Source organism: Hippopotamus amphibius, chromosome 11 (assembly GCF_030028045.1).
Source record: "Hippopotamus amphibius kiboko isolate mHipAmp2 chromosome 11, mHipAmp2.hap2, whole genome shotgun sequence".
Classification (NCBI taxonomy): Eukaryota; Metazoa; Chordata; class Mammalia; order Artiodactyla; family Hippopotamidae; genus Hippopotamus; species Hippopotamus amphibius.
Window position 1 is genome coordinate 27,010,976 of NC_080196.1, and position 25,715 is coordinate 27,036,690.

General features: G+C 37.5%; 2 protein-coding genes across 5 annotated transcripts in view; one reads left to right on the top strand and one right to left on the bottom strand.

Annotated features, from left to right (window-relative positions):
• TRAM2 (translocation associated membrane protein 2) overlaps positions 1–16,439 on the top strand; it is a 111,999-nt gene extending 95,560 nt beyond the window's left edge. Inside the window, exon 12 of the transcript XR_009047961.1 lies at positions 16,408–16,439. The gene's annotated coding sequence lies outside the window, so the exon portion shown is untranslated. The remainder of the gene's footprint in view (positions 1–16,407) is intronic.
• Positions 1–25,715, bottom strand: part of EFHC1 (EF-hand domain containing 1) — a 51,559-nt gene that overhangs the window by 20,462 nt on the left and 5,382 nt on the right. For 3 of the 4 annotated variants that reach the window (XR_009047959.1, XM_057698613.1, XM_057698615.1), the window contains exons 2-6: positions 22,215–22,436; positions 14,755–15,042; positions 10,957–11,106; positions 9,653–9,845; positions 799–1,019 (exon numbers count right to left, since the gene is read on the bottom strand). Coding sequence is in view for 3 of the 4 variants with exons in the window: in XM_057698613.1 (XP_057554596.1) it covers positions 799–1,019; positions 9,653–9,845; positions 10,957–11,106; positions 14,755–15,042; positions 22,215–22,436 (1,074 nt within the window). In the remaining variant the exon portion in view is untranslated. Of the gene's footprint in view, positions 1–798; positions 1,020–9,652; positions 9,846–10,956; positions 11,107–14,754; positions 15,043–22,214; positions 22,437–24,272; positions 24,310–25,715 lie in introns of all 4 variants that reach the window. The other variant, XM_057698614.1, reaches the window with a different exon arrangement.

The window sequence follows — 25,715 nt, forward strand, 5'->3', positions numbered from 1 at the left end:
AGATCCCGTAAGTCATGTGGCATGGCGAAAAAAAGAAAAAGTGAAATTAAAACCACACAGTATAAAAAGAAAGGTCCCTGGTCATCTCCTACTTCCCTTCCTCCTTCCCCTTCCCACTGATGAACTAACCACTGTTGACAGTCTGGGGAAACATTCCTCTGGGTCTTTTCCTCAGTAATATAAGCAGATGTTGTACCAATAATCTACAACAATAGTGCCATGTCATGTATTCACATTCCCTTAAAAATGTTATGGACACTTTTTCATGTCAATATGCACCGACTTACCTCTTTTTTTAACTAGTCTTATAGTTCTCTAATTATACAGATAGATATAATTTATTCCATGTCCTTACACTTTATTATAATTAATGCTATACTACACATCCTCACACATATCTTTTTATAATCCCCAAACCAGATTTTCTGGGTCAAGAGATATATATTTTATCTTGAAAAAGTTAAAATGATGACAAACTGCCCTTCAGAAAAGTTTTTCTCATTGGTTCACTTATTAACAGTACATGAAAATGACTATTTCATCACACCAGGGCAAACACTGGATGTTGTGAGTCTTTTTAATCCTAAACCTCATCATTTTCATTTCTATTTCTTTGATTATCCTTTGAGGGTCTTTCCATATGTTTATTATCCATTTGTATTTCTTCTTTTGTGAACTGCTTTGTCCATTTTTTATTAGGTATTCACATAAGAACCTTTTTTTTCCTTTTCCTTAAACTTCTATTAATACATCAGAAGATGAACTCTTTCACTACCCTCAGAACCAGTGTCCCATTACCTGTTTCACAGGAGGTGGTTCCTTCTTGCTCACATCAATGCGTGGTAAATCAGAGATTCCAAATTTTTCTTTGTAATACTGCCGAGTAAATGGATCACAATCATAAATGAAGAAAGTTCTCCCAAGTAGAGTGAGTGGCTTCCCGACGATGAAGTCTTTGGCAGTATACCATTCCAACACCTCCTTGTCTGAGATTTCCAGCACACACTTAGGGAAGTTCTCTAACAACAGACAACAGGGAGAGGAAAGAAACAGGAATGAGGATGGGAAGAAAGACTGACACACAACAGCTGGGCATTCCTGAGAATCAGAGGGAGTGCAGGCTTCAGCTCTGACCGAGGGTCAGGACTCCTCCACACTCCTGGGAGAACACAGGGCTGTGTATTTCCATCTGCAAATGGGACACATAAATATAGCTCCGACTGTTTCTGTAAAGTCTCTCTCCCATATTCAGCTTGAACTATCCCTACAGGTCACTCATCTTAGTAGACTTAATGCTTAGAAGAAATCAGGACAAGAGAAAAGAATAAATGTCCTTCTATAAAGACAGAGTATTAGATCTAGGGCAGGGGGATCCAAGTCATTTAGTTCAGCCACCCACTCATTTATCCATTCATCTAACAACTTATTAGTGACCACATATATCATGTACCAGGTACACTGCTGAATACAGAGATTATAACAATTAACAATATGGATAAAATTCCTGCCTTGATGGAGAAAACATTGTGTTTGCGGCCACAGACTCTAAACACACAAATAATGGTTTCATTTCCATTGCGATCGCTGCTATGAGGGCAGTCTCATCTAGTCCTGTGTCAGGAGGCAGGGACAGTCAGCACGATGGTTCCAGTAATCTCTTCACGTAGGGAATCAACAGATTTTCAAATGTAGAATCAATCTTCCATTTTTGAAATAAATCTAATTTGTCACACACTTTTATGAAGACTAGGTGTTGGTTGCTTAAGATTGATTCCCTACAGCCTGGCCTCCATGGAATCCATAAGGTCATCAGTCAATTCTGGTATAAGGTGCCACACTTTATAGCTGGAACCACAAAGCCTGGCCCCAGAACTCTGATCACAGGGGGCATGAGAGGTGGGTTAGTGCTGTCCTAACTGATTCTTGCTAAGATGAGAAAATAGGAAGGTGGCTAAGGTTCTGCTATAGCAGACAGAAAATCTAACACTCCAGCCCTTGATTTGCCAAAAGAAGGGCTGGCTGCTTCCCAATCATGCATCTTAAAAGCCCTATAGACCAAAGGTTCCTTCTCCCAGTGTCTAGCGCCCAACCCTACTAGACCCCTTTGAGTTACCCCAGGAAGTGATGGGCAGTGGGGTACATAGCTTATGACTCTATGGCATTTTTGGGGGGGGCTTTTTTTTCGGCCATACCATGCGGCTTGCGGGATCCCAGTTCCTTGACGAGGGATCAAACCTGGGCCTTGGCAGTGAAAGCACAGTGTCCCAACCACTGGACCAGCAGAGAATTCCCCAATAATTATTACTTTAAATGTAAGTTGGCTAAATGTTCCAATTAAAAGACATGGAGTGGCTAAGTGAATGAAAAAAACAAGACACATCTATATGCTGCCTACAAGAGACTCATTTCAGACCTAAGACACACAGACAGACTGAAAGTGAGAGGATGAGAAAGGGTATTCCAGGCAAATGAAAAGAAAGCTGGGGTAGCAATATTTATATCTCAGATCAAACAGACTTTAAAACAAAGACTGTAACAAGAGACAAAGAAGGGCATTACATAACGATAAAGGGATCAATCCAAACAGATATGGTAATTGTGAATATATATGCAGCCAACATAGGAGCACCTAAGTACATAAACCAAATATTAACAAACAAAAGGAGAAACTGATGGTAATAAAGTAATAGAAAGGGACTTTAACACTCCACTTAGATCAATGGACAGATCATCCAGACGGAAAATCAAAAAGAAAACAATGGCCTTAAATGACATTAGACAAGATGAATGTAATATAAATATACAGAACATTCCATCCAAAAGCAGTAGAATACACTCTTTTCAAGTGCACATGGAACATTCTCCAGGACAGATCACATGCTAGGCCACAAAACAAGTCTCTGTAAATTTAAGAAGACTGAAATCATACGAAGCATCTTCTCCAGCCATAACTAGAGACTAGAAATCAACTACAAGGAAAAAAAAAAAACTGGACCTAGAGATTATCTTACTAGGTAAAGTAAGTCAGAAGGAGAAAGACAAATATAACATGATATCACTTATATGTGGAATCTAAAATACAACACACATGAAACTATCTACAAAATAGAAACAGACTCACAGACAGAACAGACTTATGGTTGCAGGCATGGGGTGGGAAAGGGATGGATTTGGAGTTTGGGGTTAGCAGATGCAAACTATAATATACAGAATGGATAAACAACAAGGTTCTACCATATAGTACAGGGAACTATATTCAACATCCTGTGATAAACCATAATGGAAACGAATATAAAAAGAATACATATATATATGTATGTAAGTATAATTGAATTGCTTTGCTGTATAGAAATTAACACAACATTGTAAATCAACTATACTTCAATAAAAAAAGAAAAAGGAAAAAAAAACTTTAAGAAACCAAAATTATGTGAAGGCTAAACAATACAGTACTAAACAACCAATGGGTCACTGCAGAAATCAAAGAGGAAATAAAAAGTACCTGGAGACAAATGAAAATGGAAACACAATGATCCAACATGCTGGAGGACACAGCAAAAGCAGTTCTAAGAGGAAAGTTTACAGCAACACAAGCCTACCTCAGGAAATAAAAAATCTCAATCTAACCTTACACCTAAAGGAGGTAGAAAAAGAAGAATAAGCAGAATCCAAAGTGAGTAGAAGGAAAGAAATAATAAAGATCAGAGGAGAAATAAATGAAATAGAGACTAAAAAAACAACACAAAAGATCAATGAAACTAAGAGGTATTTCTTTGAAAAAACAAAATTATAAACCTTTAGCCAGACTCAAGTTAAATGAGAGAGGATCCAAATAAATAAAATAAAAAATGAAAGCTAAATTACAACAAACACCACAGAAATACAAAGGATCATAGGAGATTACTATGAACAATTATTCATCAGTAAAATGGACAACCCAGAAAAAATGGATAAATTCCTAAAAATATACAATCTCCTAAGACTGAATCAGGAGGATATAGAAAATATGAATAGACTAATTACTAGTAATGAACTTAAATCAGTAATCAAATACTCCCAAGAAACAAAAGTCCAAGACCAGAGAGCTTCACAGGTGAATTCTACTAAACATTTAAAGAAGAGTTAACACCTAACTTTCTAACCCGTTCCAAAAAACTGAAGAAGACAGAATGTTTCTGAACTCATTCCATGAGGCCAGCATCACCTTGATACTAAAACCAAAGGCACCACAAAAAAAGAAAATTGCAGGCCAATATCGCTGATGAACATAGATTCAAAAACCCTCAAAAAATACTAGCAAACCAAATACAACAATATATTAACAGCATCATACACATGACCAAGTAGGATTTATCCCAGGGGTGCAAGGATGGTTCAAAACCCACAAATCGATCAATGTGATTAACAACTTGAAGAATAAAAATCATATGATCATCTCAACAGGTGCAAAAAAAGCTTTTGGTGAAATTCGACATCCATGTATGATAAAAGCTCTCAACAAAGTGGGCAGAGAGGGAACTTTCCTCAACTTAATAAAGGCCATATATGACAAGCCCACAGCTAACTTCCCACTCAACGGTGAAAAGTTGAAAGCATTTCCTCTAAGACAAGAAACATGAGAAGGAAGACCACTTGCTCCAATTTTATTCAACATAGTATTGGAAGTCCTAGCCATGGCAATCTGACAAGAAAAAGAAAGAACAGGAATCCAAATTGGAAAGGAAAAAGTAAACTGTTACTATTTGCAGACAATATGGTACTATACATATAAAATCCTAAAGATACCACAAAAAAACTTAGAACTAATAAATGAATTCAGTAGAGCTATAAGATACAAAATATACAGAAATCTGATGCATTTCTATACACTAACAAAGAACTAACAGAAAGAGAAATTAATAAAACAAGTCCACTTACAACTGCATCAAAAAGAATAAAATACCTAGAAATAAATCTAACCAAGGAGGTAAAAGACTTTTACTCAGAAAGCTATAAGATTCTGACGAGAGAAACTGAAGACAACACAAACAAATGGAAAGATATACTGTGCTCATGGTCTGTAAGGATTAATATTGTTAAAATGAACACATTACCTAAGGCAATTTTCAGATTCAATGCAGTCTTATCAAAATACCAATGGCATTTTCTACAAAAGTACAATAATTCTAAAATTTGTATGGAAACACAAAAGACTCTGAATAGCCAAAACAATCTTGAGGGAAAAAAACAAAACTGGAGGTACCATGCTCACTAACTTCAAACTATACTACAGATCTATAGTAATCCAAACAGTATAGTACTGGCACAAAAAGAGACACACAGATCAATGGAACAGAGAGCCCAGAAATAAACCCACACTTATACAGTCAATTACTCTATGACAAATCAGGCAAGAGTACACAACGGGAAAAAGACTCTTCAATAAGTGGTGTGGAGAAAACTGGACAGCTACAAGCAAAAGAATCAAATCGGACTATTTTCTCACACCACATACAAAAATTAACTCAAAATAGAATTAAAATTTTAAATGTAAGAACTGAAACCATAAAACTCCTATTAGAATACATAAGCAGTACACTCTTTGATATCAGTCTTAGCAATATTTTTTTGGATATGTCTCCTCAGGCAAGGGAAACAAAAGCAAAAATAAACCAATGGGACTACATCAAACTAAAAAGCTTTTGCACAGCAAAGGAAACTACCAACCAAACAAAAAGGCAGCCTACTGAATGGGAGAAGCTATTTGCAAATAATCTATCTGATAAGGGGTTTAAATATCCAAAATATAGAAAGAACTCATACAACTCAACATCAAACAAAAAAACTGATTTAAAAAATGGGTTGAGGACCTAAAAAGACATTTTTCCAAACAAGACATACAGATGGCCAACAAGCACATGAAAAGATGCTCAACATCATTAATCACCGCAGAAACACAAATCAAACCCACAATGAGGTATCACATCACATCTCTCAGATGGCAATTATCAAGATGACAACAAATAACAAATGCTGGCGAGGATGTGGAGGAAAGTGAACCCTTATACACTGTTGGTGGGAATGAAAATTAGTGCAGCTACTATCGCAAATAGTATGGAGATTCCTCAAAAAATTAAAAACAGAACTATCATGTGATCCACCAATTCCACTTCTGGGTATTTTTCTGGAAAAAAAATTAATTCAAAAAGATTTATGCACCCCCTCTGTTCACTGCAGCATTATCTACATTAGCCAAGATATGGAAGCAACCTAAATGTCCATAGATAGATGAATAGATAATGAAAAAGTGCTAAACATATAACACAAACATACACAATGAATATTACTAAGCCACAAGAAAAGAATGAAATCTTGCCATTTTCGACAACATGGATGGACCTAAAAGGTATTATGCTAAATGAAATAAGTCCGACAGAGAAAGACAAATACTACATTTCACTTATATGTGGAATCTAAAAAAGTAAAACAAAAGAATAAACATAACAAAACAGAAACAGACTCATAGATACAAGGAACTAACTGGTGGTTGCCAGAGCGGAGTGAGGTGGGAGGGTGAGTATAATTGGCAAGGGAAATTAAGAGGTACAAACTTCAGTTGTAAAATAAATAAGTCATGGGGGTATAATTTACAGCATAGGGAATACAGTCAATAATACTGTAATAACTTTGTGTGGTGACAGATGGTATCTAGATTTATCCTGGTGATCATTTTGTAATGTATAAAAGTATCAGATCACTATGTTATACACCTGAAACTAACATAGTATTGTAAGTTAATTCTATTTCAATAAAAATAAATAATCCACAAAAATACCCACTTTTCAAAATTTGTTGTTTTTTAATCCTATCACTGTTCTAATATCATTATTGTAATATACTTTAATTCTACCTTGATATTTTTTAACCCCCTCAAATTCAACATTGTTCCTTTAGTTTGTATTGTGGTGGGAGCTCTCCCAGAACAAAGTAACACTAGGGCCCAGAGGCCATAACTCAACTAGAAAGGAATGCAGTTGGATCCTGCGTTATCTTTATGTGCCCATTAACTCTAAAGCCCCTCTCACATGGTTCCTGCATAAATCTGTTGCTATGTAACTACTGCCTAATTCTGTAACTTAGCAATGGCCTAGAGGCCATAGAAGGGGAAGTACCCAATCAGGTTATATGCTCCTTTGCTTGTTACCTTATTTGGGAGACAAAAAATTCCAATACGTAGGAGTTTAATGAAAGTATATAAGGGGGTGCCTCGCTGTGTTTGGAGCTCAGCCTTCAGATATGAATCCACTGAGCCTGTGCCGGTACAATAAACATTGCTTCCTGCTTATAGCCTCGGTGTCCTGTCTGCCGCTGCTGATTCCTGCTACAGTATAGTCAACATTTATTTAGATTTACCTACATTTTACCATTTTCTTTATCACTTCTTATATCTCAGATTTTACTTCTGGAATCATTTTTTCTCTATACATTAGATTTTTCCTAGTAAGGACCCATTGTTTAGGTCCACTCCCAGCTCTCCCACAAAGCCTTTAGTCTTTCTAGCTCACACCTCTTCTTCTGAGTTCTGTCTACATGACATAACTAGTGAGCAATCAGATAATCTGGGGCACTTGTGTTACTGTTTAAGAGCTCTGAGTATTTATATGACTGGTCTCCCCAGCCACTAGAAGTGACTGAAGGACAGGGATTCTAGGTCTGGGAGTTACATTTTCATCTTATCCTCCACAGCACTTAGCACATGACATAGTTCTCATAGCAGATATTTAACTCTTGTTTAATTGAATTTGATAAAAATTATCCATTAGATACATGCCTCTGGGAGTCAATCAGACACTTTAACACCATGGTTCCAGTTAAAGGAATTATTTAGCTGATAGGAGTTTAGCCTTTTCTATCCTGCTACTGCAAGACTAACAATAACTTTCACAAAAAGATATGTGTCCTATCTTTTCAAAGGACCCTACACAGGTCACCAGGCTGCCTCTCCATCTACCCCTGATGAAAAATTTGTTAAAATTTGGGAAGTTATAGAAGAGGATGATTACATATTGAAAAGCTTAAACACAGGCCACATTGCTAAGGCAGACACAAACATGGAACCTAAGAGTTCAAGAAATCAGTGACTCTTTTTTCATGCCACCCTGAATGCACTGCCATCTTGCTCTTAATCATCACTCTAATGTCTGCTAGCTCCAGACGGCAAGCATTTCAGGCTCATTTACGCATCCTGGAAGGCCAAAATTAGTACATTAGCCCCAGTGTCACAGAACTTTAAGAGGGTTCTATGGCAACTAAGTAGAAGAATACAGCAAGCAGCAGCCACAGCAAGGTGAACTAAGGCACGGATCCAGTTACTGCTATTTGAGAATGTAAACTCTCTTAGCAATGATTCTCATTTCTCAAAAAGAGAGGCATTTAACATTAACTCTCTTAATTTAAAAATGATGACAATTTTTACTCCCCTTTATACTTTTCCCCATTTCATTTTCCTCTGCCTCACATGCAACCATTCTAATGTGCAGCTTTTTGAGTATATGTGTACTATATACACTGTTTTGTGTGTATTTTACCTCATGTAAATGGTACTGCATTATACATCTCATTTTACTTCTTTTGTTCACAGCACTATGCATTTAAGATGCATCCATTTGCTTTCTTGTACATTTAGTTTATTGCTTCTAACTACTACATATTTATCAAGCTGTACCTTCACCATATTTTGATTATCCATTCTCCCAGTGATGGAAATCTCCACCTCCTTGCCCCCAAATAACTCTGCATTTTTAAAAAACACTGTGCAGACCAAGCAATATGTGTGGGTAGGTTGGATTTAGCTTTCAGACTGCCAATTTGTTTATAACCTCTAAGACAAACCTCTTGCTCAATAGCTAGAATTTCTTATCTCCTAGTTCCAAAAAATAGAGTTAAAAAACAAAAAAACAATGAAAGTATTTACAGAGTTCTGTCAGCCATCCAAACATTGGTCATTACATGTGACCAAGATGACACTTTTGTAAGAGAAAATTCTTAAGCTATTAAGTCAAGAACTAAAGCAAGTCACTTTCAGAAAAGTAGTGACAGATGGCATATCTTTGCTGCATTTTGTTTGTATTCTCACACTCCAATCAACGAGGTTATTTTATACCAGCAAAGAAAGACCAGAGATTGATACAGTGGGGCTCTAACTTCATGAACCATAGGCATGCCTTTTCCCATCTGAAGTTATCCCACATAGAAACTTCCTGATTAGGAAGTTGTTCAGGTGAGAAGCAAAGTCTGAAAAGCACATAAGGAAATGGTAAGCTGTATCTCTGAGTGAAAACAAGTTTGTTTTAGAAATGCATTAAAAATCTGACATGAAATTGCTTCAGCTCAGAAGCCTTGCCCTTCCACACTTGAAGTAAATCTCCCGCTGCTGTTTTGGTTTTGTTCCCTTGATCTGAGTATCAGTCATCTCTACCAGACCACTTCAGAGACAAGCTTGGATCGAGGGGCCAGTAAAGAAGGGAAGTTATGGGAAAGCCATTTTTTGAGTACCTACAAGAGCACGGCAAGCACCTCCCAAGTGTAAGGGGAATGACCACACTGATGGAGTAACTCCTCTGGGATCCAGGAAAGGTCCCAATTAACACAGGATAAGCTGAACCACACATACTTGCATTCTCCACCAAAACCTTGGGCACGCGCTGGCGGTTCATCAGGAGGGGGAAGGGATCTCGCCCATCATTCCGTTCATGGACCTCTCGAATTTCCACCGTATCATCCATAAGATAGTAATGAATGACGTAGGTCCGACATTCGCCAAACATGCTGTCTGTGTCATCCCAGACTGCATAGAATCGAAGAACCTTTGAGGAACCCAAAGCAGTGGTTAAGTAAAAATTCTACAGGTGGAGAATTTAACTTAGCTACTTTGGCATTTAAGTATCAGACAATGATGAAAAGATTAGCTATAAACACTATGAAGTAATCTCAGATGGTTAAAAAAAGAGTATTCACCAAAAATACAAAAACATTTGAAATTATACACCAGATGTCAACAGCTGGAAAGTATTAAATAATAAGCTTGTAAGCTTGTGCTGAGAAAGAAGGATTCATTTTGATCCAAAATATTAGTCAGTGAAAGAGAAGCTGAATTAAAAGAGCAGTGGGCCCTTTGTTCAGTGGTTTATCCATATTAATAAAGGTACACATGAATGGTTTGTATATAATTAGTATGGAAAGTATTTTCATTTATTAATCAGTCTTTTTTTAGTTCTTTCAACTGTTCCTTCTAGTAACAGCATCAATAACACAATCTTAAATACAAAATAATAACAGACATGTGATTGATATAAAGATTTTCTGAACTAAAAGGAATTACATTTCTGAGAGAAAAAAAGCAGCAAAGAAGCACTGAGGGTGACCTCTCTATTTTTTCTTTCCCTTTAGTACAGTAAAGAAGACTCAAATACAACAGCCCAGAGGGGGAAGATAGGAAGGTTGGGAACAGAGTTGGAAAATACCCAGAACATTCTGTACTCATACATCAATATAAAACTTAACAAAGGAAGCATCTGCAATGGGAATGCTGTAAAATTATTTTAACATTAGAAACCTACATATATGCAATAGTTTTGAAATATCCCAATAATTCATTTAAGGTTTCCCAAAGGATTCTTTGAGATTAACTCATATTTGGGAAAAGAAGTAGGCAGTTGGAAAGGTAAAGTAGGGAGCAGATGTTGCTCAGGAATTACTTTAAGATTTAAAAGTTTGGTGGAACTCACAAGACTTAACTCCACAATTTTCTTTGAACCTCTGATGTGAAACTTAGGCATTCCTTTACCTCTAACTCCAGAAAGCCCTGTATCTGATCAGTTAAATTACAGATGTAATGTTTCAAAACACATCTACCAAAACAGCTTGCTAATAAGCAGTGCCCCATTTGGAAACAAGTAAACCTACTGGGTCACTTACTTGTTTGTCAAAGGTGAGAAACTGCTTGAGTTGATCAAAATCTGTTGGGGTCACATACTTACGAAGAGGCTGTTTCCGGAGTTCAGTGTAAGGATCAAGAGCCATCTTCTCTGGTGGATTTAGTTCAATTCCTTGACTTTCCAAAAATACCTACATAATTCAAAATTAATAATGATTATCTTTCTTGAAGCTTCTCAAAGTAAGTATTAAGTGATGCTGTAAAAATAAGTATAATAAGAATTTCTAAGCCACTGCCAACGTTAACTATTAGTTTGTAGCTTGAGCATGTCTTAGCAGTACTACCTTCGATTGACCCTATTCTATAAAGCAGATAATAGTTGATAACTCCCTTAAGTATAAATGGAAGACATGATGGTAAGGTAACTAGCTTCAGATACAAATTCAGATCAATTAGATTTAGTCTGGTGCCCAGGAGAAGAGGAAGTACTAGGATTGCTTACATATGTACATCAGGAACCTAACCATTGTTTGAACAATATGTAATTCATACCAGGTATGGGGGCAAGCTGCACAATGGCAAAGTTAAGCTGAAATCAAATTCCCAGCTTTCCATCTCATTTAAAATAAATATACAATATTAAGTACTTTCTGCAAAAAAAAAAAAAAAAAAAAAGAAAGCAAGCAAGCATATCCACTGGTTATTTTAGACTAAAAAATATTTCAGCCACATAGGAAAGACCAATCAAGTACTCAAACTCACTAAAAAAAAAAGTTAAAAGAAAGCATCTTAACCTGATGTGATCTTGAATTTTATTTTGCTAATTATGAGTAAATACAATATTTTAAATCACTTTATATTTTAATATAACTTGACAATTCTTAAAAGAATAAACTGACAATTCTTCTTAAAAGCACAATAAACTATCTTTTTTGTTGATCAGAAAAGAACAACTTCCTGGGATCTGTTTATATTCTGGAACTGGAAATTCATCTGAAATCTGGGTTTCTTTTGGGAACTGTGTGGTTTGCTTTTGGATAATTCAATATAAAACATACAGAACTTGGGGCCAAAATATACGGGTTCTAGTATTAGTTCTGCTAACTAGCTTGTAATTTTAGTGTTTAAAGTTTTATTAGGCAGTCTCCAATATCCTTTCAATATCAAAATATTATGATCTTACATCTATTAAAACTACCGAGCTGCAGATGACAATAAAATTCTTCCCTTCCTTGAAATGGTCTACTAGTGTAGCAGAATTATTGATTCAGATATTTAAAGGGTGTTTTACTCCTTTCTGTTGCTTACAACAGATAACCAGGACCTTTGTTAACCTTATCTTAGAGATTTTGGCAGGAATGTAGGAGTTTCCTGAAGTTTACTGTTCTTCCTTTCTCTTAGAAAAAGCTTAAACTCTTTGAAGTGATTATTCTAAAGTGTCTCAGGAGAACAGGAGAGAAGGAATGTCTATGAGGGCAAGAAGAGAGAAAGGGGGAGATTCCCCCAGACTGGAAAGCAGACACAGGTTGCTGGGCCTTAGAAGAGCAAGACTCCCCATGTCTCTGCAGAGATGCTCGGAGCACAGGCTTTCAGAGTCCAGTCTCTTAGCACCAAGCTTCAGGGAGGTGCCCCTGGTCACTGGACAACCTATGGACACTGCCTGGGTGACCCCTTTAGGTCTGGGAGTGCTGCTGCTTACTTGCTATTCTTAGGGCTTGGAGTCTTTGACAAACCTGAGGGCAAAGAGAAACACCAGGCCAGTTGGATTAGGGCTCAATTCCGTCTTAAGTTACTTTAAAAAATCAAAATAACATTTCTGTGCACCTGTGTCTGTGGAGTAGGCTTCACATCTGCAACACCAGTGGTATCCTTTAGTGAAGATAATAAATTCTAGCTCTCTGAGTTCTGGAGCTTTATTTTTTAAAGTTCTGCCTTCTTGTTCAGCTTGCACAGTGAAAAAGTGTCCTTTTCATGGTCTATTTGGTGCCACTTTTTCTCACTCATGTGTTTTCTGTTGGCGATTTTGCTGTATGAAGTGGCCCCCAGCCTTAGCGCTGCAGTGCTGTCTTGTGTTCTCAGTACAAGAAGACTGTGATATGTACTCAGTGCCACTAAGCTGTACATGTAAAAAATGGTGAGAGTGCTAAATTTTATGTTATATATATTTTACCCCCAAAAAAGGCAGCTGTGATTACCTTAAGGAAAAAATACAAGTGTCAGCTAAGCTTCATTTCAAGCATGACTTACCATGCTACTGGCCATGATCTCAATGCTAATGAATCAACAATGTATTTTAAATATGGTGTCTGTAAACAGAAACAACACACAGAACAAGGATACATATTGACCAGAGGCTTGTAGGAACCTAATTCTGTATTTCTCTTAGGAGCAATGGTTCAGTGTTTGCTAATTCAGTGTTTGCGGTGACTGCACTGAACATAACTACCATTAATGATGAGAACTCACTGTAACTGCCTTAGATCAATGACTCAGTGATAAACTTACAAATTTTCAAACTGTCTGCAAAGACAAGATTGTAAAAACAATTGTTAATACCTTAAATTTATACATTTCATAATTTTCCACTGTTGGCACAATACTGGAACTGCCTATGATAAAAAGGACTTCAAAAACCTAGAAAATGAGCGATCAAAACATATTTGAAGGGGACAATATCTCAAAGGTGGTCTGGTGCTTCCACCTTCTATACGGTTTTCTCAGCAGCTCTGGGGTGGCACGGATGCCACGGCTCCTTCCCTCACTGCCCTGAGGTCCTGTCCCTGCATCATCTCATCCCCGTGACCTCCCCTGACCAGCCTTTACATATCGCACCTCCTCCAACTCCCATCCCCTTTATTCTCTTTAGTTTCTTCCACAGCTCTTAGCAGCATCTGATATATTTACATTTGTTTGCTTATTATCTGTCTCCTCCAACCAGAATGTAATAACCTCCATAAGGGCAAATCCCTACACGTGGCACCTAGAACAGTGCCTGGCACACAGTAGGCACTCAGTAAGTATTTGCTAAATAAACTACTAAATGAAAAAAATAAATGAGTGAACTCATAGGAGCTCAGTGCATGGTAAAAATTAATCACATTTGGCACTAGGTTACATGGGATTAAAGGCATAAAAAAATTTGGAAGCTATATCTTTGCTATCAAAATTTTTTTTTAAGTAAAGCAAATTTGGAATTGATTTCCTAATACCTACACTTTATGCTAAAGAAAGAGCGCGCTCTCTTTTGCTCTCTTTCTCTTTCTCTCTCCACAATTAAATATGTTGTCAAAAATCCATATTTATGAAATAGAGAAATGGTGGATTTTTCCCTATATAAAAAAGTGTCTTCCTTTAAAAATGATTTTATCCCAGGAATTCTTCAGATAGCAAGTTTCCTAGAATATAGCAACTATCAGTTCCAGAAAAAATACAAATCGCACAAAAAATTTTAGATTCCTATCTGCTAATGGTGGCAGTGTTATTTTTGTAAACCCAAACTTCTGCTAAACTGCTCAGTGCTCTTCCATATTTCTATGCCATCAAGGGTCCTAGCGGCCCCACTCTACCTGAACTGGCATGTGAACTGACTTCTTATCAAATGACTCAGCTGTAAGGGAGTTGAACTTTGAGTGGATATGTATCAATATCATTTTCAAAAAAATGATGTCACTGAACAGTGATGGCACATAGGACATACAAATATGCCACACTAACCTATACATTAGTCCCCTCAGGACAAAGGATTAGTGCCCTCCTCTTACCCTAACATGTGACACATATCCTTCCATAGATTAGACTAATGCTTCAGACACCACAACTTCCAAAAACATATACTGTACCTGTGTGAACTTGTCACAGTCAACAATGCGGAAAGTTCTGCCATAAATGGTGATGTTTATTCCTCGGTTTAGGTCTTTCCAGTGGTAACGGTCTCCCCGGTCATTCTTGGTTAGGCGCTGGCGTTTGATTAACTTGCCCTGAGGGATCCCAGAGTTTTCCACGACGGGCTCCATGACAGACATGCTGTCGTCTTCCAGATAGTAGTAGATGTTCACTTGGCGGATCCTGTAATGTTCCTCAGTTGACATAGGAACATCTTCTTGGAAATAGGCATCAAATTTCAGCACCTGTAACACATAAGGGAGGGAGAAATGGTGTATCAGTGTCTCATCCAAAAATATCAAGTACCTTCCCGAGCCGAGAACCACTCAGGGAGATTTAAGCACTCGTCACTCCCATCTTCTAACTCAAAGGCTGCCAAACTATGATCATGGGACAAATCTACCCCTGCCACCTGTTTTTCTATAACCTGCAAGCTAAGAATGGCTTTTTACATATTCAAATGGTTGAAAAATCAAAAAGAAGAATAAAATTTCAAAATATGGAAATTACATAAAATAATTAACATGTAATTACTAACAGCTGCTTTCCCATTACAAGGACAGAGCTGAGTAGCTGGGCTGCTATGGACTGAATTGTGTCCTACCCCCACAATACTCAAATGCTGGAACCCTAACCCCCAGCCTGACTGTATTTGGAAAGAGGGTCTTTAGGAGGTAATTAAGATTAAATGAGTCCTAAGGGTGGGGCGCTAATCCAATAGAATGGGTGGCTTTACAAGAAGAGGAAGAGAGCTCTCCCCCTCTCTCTCAGCACACAGGCACTGAGGAAAGGCCACGTGAAGACACAGCAAGAAGGCATTTCTCTGAAAGCCAGGAAGAGAGCCTTCACCAGAAACCAAATTAGCAGGAATCTTGATCTTGGACTTGAAGCCTCCAGAACTGTGAGAAGATTAATTTCTCTTGTTTAAGCTGCCTGTCTGTCTGTATTTTATTATGGCAGCTCGAGCAGACTAAGACAGACAAAGACAATTGCAAAGCCCAAAGTATTTCTTATTTGGCCCTTCACAGAAAAAGCTTCCTGACCTCTACTCATACTCAAACTAAGCGTAGACTGTTTACTAATGTGTTCCTTGATGAGGTGGCTTAAAGACCTTAACTCTACTAGCTTTATTTCAATGTCAAAAAATGGCAAGAGTAAGAAGTTTGGACAAGACTGTGACTTTTGATTTCAAAATGAAAATGAAGTCTCAAGTCCATTTCTTGAGAAGTAGAATCCCTTGTAAATGCACATTAATGACATACTCATTCTTAGAGACTTTACATGAATGACTCTCAAATCAACAGTCCACCATAGAATCTTTGGGTAGCATATAAACACCCTCATTGTGCTCAGAAACATCTATCCTAGACGGAGCAAATCCTAGGTCCTCTGGAAGCATCAGCATCAGTGTGAGGTCAAAATGGCACATCTATTGTGCATTTAAAAAGACATTTACAAATAATACAAAAAGCTTATATTGGGAATTGCCTGGTGGTCCAGTGGTTAGGACTCAGCACTTTCACTGACAAGAAAATAAATAAAAAGGCTTATATTGACATGCGTTGGGATTTTAAAATTTCTGTTATTCTATTTTTAATATTTCTTTTCAGGGCAAGAATGCGTTAGAATGATGCTTCAGGGAGACAAGAGTGTTAACCCAAACCTCTACTAGAATAAGAGGAACAAACCAAGGAGACTCTTTAGTGAAGACACAATTATGGTTCAATGGACGGGAAGATGAAATAATGTATAATGTCTACTGTGCAAGAACAAGATAAAAACCAAAACAGAATGGGTAGTTTCATAGGAGAAGTATGAATATAAGGGAGTCAAGGCCTTAAAATTCACAATAAAAAGATGAAATGGATGAATGCAATGGAATGTTTAAAGGAGAAAAATCATATGGTAAAAGCAGAATACAAAGATCCTTTTAAAGCAACAGTTTACAGCAATTGCAAAGAACTGAAATGAGGACATGTTCAGTCATTCATATACAAAATGGTCTGTATTTGAGCCACAGATATACAGATTTATCTGAGAAGATAACTTTGGTAGCACAGATGCTAAGCTCAATTTTTGACTTACTGAATTTAAGTGACAGCACAGTTAATATTGCAGGAGGCAATCTGAGATGCTGGGCTGGGTTTTGGGAAAGAAGTCAATATTAGAGAAAAATCAGGATGACTCAACATTTTGACCTGAGCAACTGAAAAAAAAGTACTATCAAATTGATATGGGGGAGACTGTAGTGGAACAGATTTGGGGGAGGAAACAAAATTAGGGGTTCAGTTTTGAACATGTTTAGTTTGAGACATCCATTGAATATTCAAGAGGAGATGTCAAATAGGCAATTACATCTAAAATTCGGGACACAGTTCATTGTGCAAAGGACACTTCAAGGCATGAGTCTGGAGCAAAGGAGTGAGCACAGACGAAGAAGACCAAAGATCGAGCCCCGGGGCACACTCAGGTTCCTATGCCATCTGTTTTCTAAGATGGAGGGGATGAAAATAACTTTGGAAACAGGAACTTAGCCTCAGAATGGGAGGCAGGGAAAAGATACACACATTTTAAAGGCTCAAATAATCAGAATTTTTTGCATTCTATTTTTTAAAATGTTAATGATAATGAGTTATTTAAAAACAAACCTTATAGAATTATGCAATATAATCTATATTTGTGCATTTACAGTAGTGAATTGTGACCACTTGATCATTTTGTAAAATCCAAACTATTCCTTTTGAAGCAAAGAAAAATTAAATAATGTAAAATTAAATAATGCAGTTAAGGTTTTGCTTTATATTCATCTTAGTACATTCAGATTGTGCAAGGAAAAGAAGTAACTCATTATGCATATGTGGTATATTTGGTATTTACTGAAGAAAATGACTATTCAATTAACTAGGGCACTAAATTCTTAAATCCTCTGGTTATCTGGGAGTTTGTCATCTGACATAAACTGTAAGTGGTAAAAATTTTATCCATTAAAAAATAACCCTAGAAGTTTTTTTCTGTCTGTACATTTATCTTTGATTTTTTAATATGAATCAGTTTATCCAATAAAGTACTTGGGTTTCCTCTGGCATATGATCTATATATACGGCTAAAACTACAAGTTTTCAACATGTAAGTCGTATTACAGAGAGCCAAGCCAATATGTGAAGACTCAGGTGAAAAATACTCAAACCCCAAATGTACTTATTTAATTTACTTATTAATAAGTAGGCACTTATGTACTTATTAAGAATAGAATTAGGGACTTCTCTGGTGGTCCAGTGGTTAACACTTTGCCTTCCAATGCAGGGGGAGCAGGTTCGATCCTTGGTCGGGGAGCCAAGACCCCATATGCCTTGTGGCCAAAAAACCAAAACATAAAACAGAAGCAATACTGTAACAAATTCAATAAAGACTTAAAAAAATGGTCCATATCAAAAAAAAGTCTAAAAAAAAAAGAACAGAATTAGGAATTCTGCATTCCTCCCAGAAAGAAATAACTAGAAAAGAGTTAATCTAGGAAAACTGTTTAGCAAATAGTGAAGATAACATTAGCTTTCCTAGGTAGAATAAGGAAGGAAAAATTAATTTTTATTGGAGTATAGTTGCTTTACAATGTTGTGTTGATATTTAGTTTTAAAAGATAAGCCAGGCTGTTCTACGGAAAATGAATTAATGGTAACAGGGGAGTTGGAAGTACATAGATGGATTAGTTATGTATTTTAGAGACAGAAAGACAGAGCTTGTTGATAAGACTGGATGTGGATTGTGAAGGAAAAGAAGAGCCAACGATGACTTTCAGGAGAAGGAGGGATATATATATCAGGAGTTTGGGATTAACAGATACATACTGCTATATATAAAATAGACAACCTACAAGGACCTAGTATACAGCTCAGGAAACTATACTCAATATTTTGCAATAACCTATAAGGGAAAAGAATCTGAAAGAGAATATACATATATATATACATATAAATAAAAACATATGTACTGAACCACTTTGCTGTACACCTGAAAAAACACAACATTGTAAATCAACTATACTTCAATTAAAAAAACAAAATAAGAGGGCTTCCTAGGTGGTGCAGTGGTTAAGAATCCGCCTGCCAAAGCAGGGGACATGGGTTCGAGCCCTGCTCCAGGAAGATCCCACATGCCACAGAGCCACTAAGCCCATGCGGCACAACTATCGAGCCTGCGCTTTAGAGCCCGTGAGCCACAACTATTGAGCCCATGTGCTGCAACCACTGAAGCCCACGCGCCTAGAGCCCGTGCTCTGCAACAAGAGAAGCCACGGCAATGAGGAGCCCATGCACCACATCGAAGAGTAGCCCCCACTCGCCACAAATAAAGAAAGCCTGCACACAGCAAAAAAGACCCAACACAGCCAATAAAATAAAAATAAATAAATAAATAAATTTAAAAACAAAACAAGATAAAAATTTTTAAAAAAGGATGACTTTCAACTGGGAGCTAAAGCAGCTGGGTAGTAGTAACGTTTGCCCAGAGACATGACAAAATCAGAACTGTGCTTTGGAGAATAAACCAAGCAGCAGACCTGTCAGGAGCATAAAAAACAAGTACAAGACTAAGAGAACAGTAAATGACACGTTAACTGTTAACATACTGCTTGTCTGAACTAAGACAGTAGGAGGAGAAATGGAAGTGAGAGAGACTAGCTCTGCAACTCACTGAATGTGGGGAGTAAAGGGAGAAAGAACAAAACGTGGCTCAAGTTTCGAGCTTTTCAAGCTTGGATTACCTCGCAGAGCACAGAAAGAGCACATCTGAGGAAAAAGGTGATGAGCTGAGCTAGAGACACAAGAACCTGAGGTGCCAAAAGCTCACCAGGTGACGAGCTCCCATGGAGGGGGTTTATAGGTCTGGAGTTTCAATAAGGTCGGAATTGGAAATAAACACTGATAGTTGTCTACCTTGACATGAGAGTTGAAGACACAGAAATGGGTGAGATCTCTCAAGAATACAGAATGAGGAATAAGAACAGAACCTTGAAAATGCTTACCATTAAAAATTGAGAGAAGGGAGGCCATAGTAGGAGCAATAAGGGAGAGAGGGGAAAACCAAGAGAGTGAAGAGTCCTGGTAGCGAAAGAAAAGCAGAGTTTGAAAGAGGAGGGGGTAAGCAACCGTAGATGCTGCCAACAGTTCAAAGAGAACACTGGCAAAGAAAACCTCTCCAGACTTGACAAGGAAGACAACACTGGCTACTTGGAAAAAGTAGTTTGGGGCTTGAGGATGAAGAAGTCTGCTTGTAAGTGAAGTGACAGTCAAATGAGGAATAAAGTGCTATTACTTAAAGGGTCACAAGTAGAAAGAACTTTTTTAAGACAGGATGGTACGACCCTAGGTAGAAAAATAGTCACCTGAGTGTTTGAAATGGCAGTAAGATGGAAGTTAAAGATGAAAAAGATGAAAAAAACAGCAGGAACACAGACTGGGAAGTTAGTTTGGGGAAAAGTGGGTGATGATGATGAGAACTTTATGGGAGCAAAGAGGAAGGATGCAGGCACTTGCTGGAAATGTCCTGGTCTTTATCACCTACGTAAGAAATAGTTATATCCTAAGGATGAGGAACAGTACAAAGAATGTCCAAAATATGGACAAATATTTTGGCTATTAAGTGGACTTCTGGACATTCCTAAAAAATTTAAACTCTGATTTAATTCAGAGAACCCATAATTTTCTTATTGCAAAAAAAAATCTTAATTTCAAAATCATGCATTTAACTACCCTACCTCATTATCTATGGTAAGAATCATTTATCGAGAAATTGTGATGATCCAAGTAAAATGCACAGGAAAACAAAAATGTAAATATTCTTTTTATGACCACTGTCTTTAAAGAAATAAATTACAAATGATATTTTAAAAGTATAAATTAAGTAATGACAATTAGCATAAAATTACATAGAAAAACAAAAAAAAAGCAGCTTACTTCCTATTCAGGCACAATTCTCCCTAATTTTCATTAATACTTTATTACTTTCTAGTTTACAATAGTTATTTGCTATTGTTTTCAATAAAAATGGAACCTAACCATTTATATCTTGACAAATTGTTAAATGCCTACCGCACTCCTCTCTTGTATTTTCACCCCTTTCCCTTTTCTACTGGTTCTGCAGTGCCTGTCACAGCTGTAAAGCTATAAACAAGAGAAACAAGAAAAAAGTAAAGAAACATCCATCACACCATTGATATGGATGTTTAGGTTCAGCTATGAGTGGACATGTGACCATGTTGTATCAGATGAGTTGGCTGAGATGGGGAAGGGGAGATGATATAGATTATGGCTGATACATTAAAAACTTTTTAAAATTGATAATTATTGTAAATGGCATATTTCCACCACTAGATTATTTTGTAATGCTATCTTCCAGCCTTTAGCTTCAATAGGTACTCGATTAATAAAGATTGACCAGGTGGATGAAAATGGTATAGACACTTAACAAAAATAATGAAAAGAAAAAAGAGAGATAAGGAAGCTAGGCTAGGAGTAAATGAAGAAAGCTAACTTATAAAGACTGGTTAGTTGGGACTTCCCTGGCTGTCCAGGGGTTTCGGCTCCGAGCTTCCACTGCAGGGGGCACAGGTTCGATCCCTGGTCTGGAAGCTAAGATCCCACATGCCATGCTGTGCAGCCAACAACAAAAAAACTGGTTAGTAGTAGTCGGGCCCAGTCATACATAAACATTATCTGAAAATTACAATCAATGAGGGCTGGGGTGACATCCAAGTTTCTTAAAAGTCCCATCAGTAATTCTGCTGCATGGCCAGGGTTATGACAACCTCACCTTAATGAAAAGAGGAGGCTCAGTGACAAGGAAAATCAAGGATGATGTGGAAATGTTAACAGACGGAAATTAAAGCAACTCACATTACCAAAGTATAAGGGTAAATAAGACACAAACAAAAATGTATACTACCCTTTGCTTATATTATGCCAAATCTGAAATGCTCCCTGAAAAACAATGACTTACAGGGACAGCCTGGAGAAAACTGAAAATAGATGAAGTCATTGTCATGATGACATTTTGCATTTCACAGAGATTAAGGATTTGATATTACTGCAGAACACAGGAGTTTTAAAAAGTACAAAACACAGAGAAGAGGTAAACATAGCAACATGAACTCAAGAATTCAGAACTCATCCAACTTTTAAAAACTGTATTTAGAAAATATCTCAGTGACATCTACAGGGAATTATTTTCTGTAATCAGCTTCCTGAGTAAAGAAAGAGTCTTTCAATCCTGCATTCAGCTGTCTATGACTAAAGGTTGAGGCATTTGAACAATTTTCTCCTCAGAGTATCTGGAAAGCCTGTGGTTTACTGTTGACTTTTCTGCAAACAGTTGGCTCTCAGAAATTTGAATTCAAGGGGTACTCTTCAATCCCAGACGATACCTTTTTGTCGAAAGCCACATGCGCAGGAACAAACTCTGCAGGTGGGGCCTGCTTGGGCTGGCCATACATGAGGACTGGAAACTTGTTGGCCAGCTCGTCCAGCTCAGCCTGGGACAGCTGGTTGACCTGGAGCCGGTCCCCACCGATCCCAACTGTTGGACGTCGAACAACTGCATAGCCGTTCCTATAGCCCAGCGTCTGGCTTCTATGAAATGCTGTTTTCTGAAGAAAAAAAGAAGCATGTCATTATAATATAACTATTAGGTAAAAGAGCTAACTTTCAAAAATATAACTTCAACCTTTGCTTCTAAACATCCACAAACCTTATATCAAAGTGTTTACCTACATTAGAAGGTTCTTGTATTTTAAGCTAAAACACTTGGCCAGGAACAAGGAGGGAAGCAGCAGCCTAATCTCAAAATAAAACTTAAAGCCTTGCTGCTGAACATCCAATTTAAAATTACCAGCTCACTTTCCACAAAAAACTAAAATGTTATCTAATGCATATTCCTAATTTTGTACTCGTCTTCCCATGTTTTTCATCTTATCTGGTGGTCATAAACCATGGAACCAAGAGGATCTAGTTCTGTGAAGTGAATTTTTACCTGAAATGAAAGAAAGCCCCTCTTGCTACAGGGACACTAATATATTCATATGACTCTTTGGAAAGCAAATGGATACTACAGACGTAAAGTCTTAAACTCAATAATTCCACCCCCCCATCCTTCAAGGATATAATCCAAAATTACAGGAAAAAACAATAAGCCTAAGGCTGACGGTTATAATGGTTTGGTTTGGTTTTTTCTTTTTTCTTTTGGCTACACCATGTGGCAAGGGGATCTTAGTTCCCTGACCAGGGATCGAACCCACACCCCCCGCAGTGGAAGTGCAAAGTCTTAACCGCTGGATTGCCAGGGAAGTCCCTGACCATTATAATGTTAATCACAACAGTGAAACATGGGAAACAATGTAAAAGAGAAGCATGAGTAAATGATGCAAAATTTACTTAATGGGCTATGATGCAGCCATTAAAATACTGGTTTTAAAGATCATGTGGCAATCTGGGAAAAACGTTTATGATTTAACAAGTCCAAAAAAGCAGCTCATAAAATTATATGTGTACTACAATTACAAGCATGCAAACACGTGCACAAAAAGCCTGGATTTAGAGAACGTTCTCTGTCTGTACTACATATTTCTGAATTATGTTGATTTTTTTTTTTTACAATCAACACATTTTTATTGGTAATTGTAAAAAACAAGACTAAATAAAAAAGAAGAAAGTGGAAAGGAAATACATGTATTTTTGAAGGCAGAGGAGACCAAAACAGTGGCATAGGAGACCCAGCCTTCTCAGCCCTTCACAAAGATCAACAGTTGGACAGCTATCCACAAGCAAGAATTCCAGAAGAGGTCCAGAGTCCATTTAGGAGGTTTCAGCAACACAGTAGGACAGAAAAAACAAGGATATCCACACAGGAAGAGGAGAAAGACAGCCTCATCTTGTCTGCATCATCCTCCAAGTCAGCACTGTTCAGCGCCAGGAGGCAACCCCCCACCAGAAGGAAGAGCAGGGTGGGCAGCCAGCTCCACAGTCTTTTGGGAACACTGCACAAAGGTCCCACCTCAGTTTCACCCCACCCAGACTAGCGAGGCAGAAGTGCACAAAGCCAGCTAAGAACAAGGCAGCAGCCACTCAGTGGGGGCCACTGCAGTTCAGAGACCTGCATGGCAGACAAAGAGCAGATTTTGATCCACAGCCAACAGCCGGCATAGCTGCAGCTTCCCTGTAGCCCCTGCAGATTTCACCAGCTTTTGCCCCACAAGTATTCAGGGTTGCCCAGGCCACCACCTGAGTCCCTTCCAGCTCTCTCCCCTCCCCTGTCCCCACCAGAGCCCAGGAACAACATGAGCAGCCAGCTTAGGCCTCTAGAAAGTGCAGAAGAAAGAAACCGCCAACCAAGAGTACTTTACCCAGAAAAGCTGTCCTTCAGAAATGAAGGCAAGATAAAGACTTTCCCTAATAAATAAAAGCTGAGGGACTTCACCAACACTAACCTTGCCTTACATGAAATGCTGAAAGGAGTTCTTTGAGCTGAAACAAAAAGGTGTTAATTCATAACGTGAAAATACACAACACACTAGTAAAGGTAAACAGAGATACCCTAACACTGTAATATGGTGATGTGTTAACTACTTAACTCTAGTATAAAGGCTAGTTAACTCTAGCTTCAACAATTTGTTAATTGATGCACAATACAAAAAGATGTAGATGGTGACATCAAAAACATAAGGGCTGGGATGTAAAAGGGTAGATTTTTATGTGATCAAATATTAATTTATTATTTTGTGATAGGTCACAAAATAAGTCCCAGCAATTTAAGAAGACTGAAATCAAACCAAGTGTCTTTTCCAATCACAATGGCATGAAAATGGAAGTCAATTAATAGGAGGACAGCTGGAAAATTCACGAATTGTGAAAATTAAAAAACATACCCCTGAACAACCAATGAGTCAAAGAAATCAAAGGGAAATTTTTAAAATCTTGAACAAATGAAAATGGAAGCACAAAAATGAAAACCTACAGGATGCTGCAGAAGCAGTTCTAAGGTAAGTTTATAATGATATATGCCTGCATTAAGAAATAAGATCTCAAATAAACCACTTCACTTCATACCTTAAGAAACCAGAAAAAGAAGAACCAAGCCCAAAGTCATCAGAAGAAAGGAAATAATAAAGATCAGAGCAGGACTTCCCCAGTGGTCCAGTGGTTAAGAATCTGCACTTCCACTGAAGGGGGCACAGGTCTGATCCCTTGTACAGAAACTAAGATCCCACATGCTGCACTGCATGGCAAAAGAAAAAAAAAAAATCAGAGCAGAAACAAATTAGAGACTAGAAAAATGATAGAAATGATCAAAGAAATTAAGAGCTGTTTTTTGAAAAGATAATCAAAATTGACAAACCTTTAGCTAACTGATTAAGAAAGAAGAGAGGTCTCAAATAAAATCAGAAATGAAAAAGGAGACATTACAATTGATACCACAGAAATACAAAGGCATATGAAAGCTTACTATGAATAATTACATGCCAACGAACTGGATAACCTAGGAGAAATGGATAAATTCCTAGAAATGTACAACCTACCAAGACGGAATTATGAAGAAATAGAAAATCTGAAAAAACCAATAACAAGTAAGGAAACTGAATCAGTAATCAAAAATCTCCTAAAAGAGAAAAGCCTGGGACCAGATGGTTTCACTGGTGAATTCTAGCAAACATTTAAAGAAGAATTAATGCCAGTCCTTCTCAAATGCTTCCAAAAATACTGAAGAGGAGGGAACACTCCCAAATTCATTTTATAAGGCCAGCATTACCCTGATACCAAAACCAGATAAGGAAACTACAAGAAAAGAAAATTACAGACCAACATCTGATGAACATAGATGTAAACATCCTCAACAAAACACCAGCAAACCAAATTCAACAGCACATTGAAAG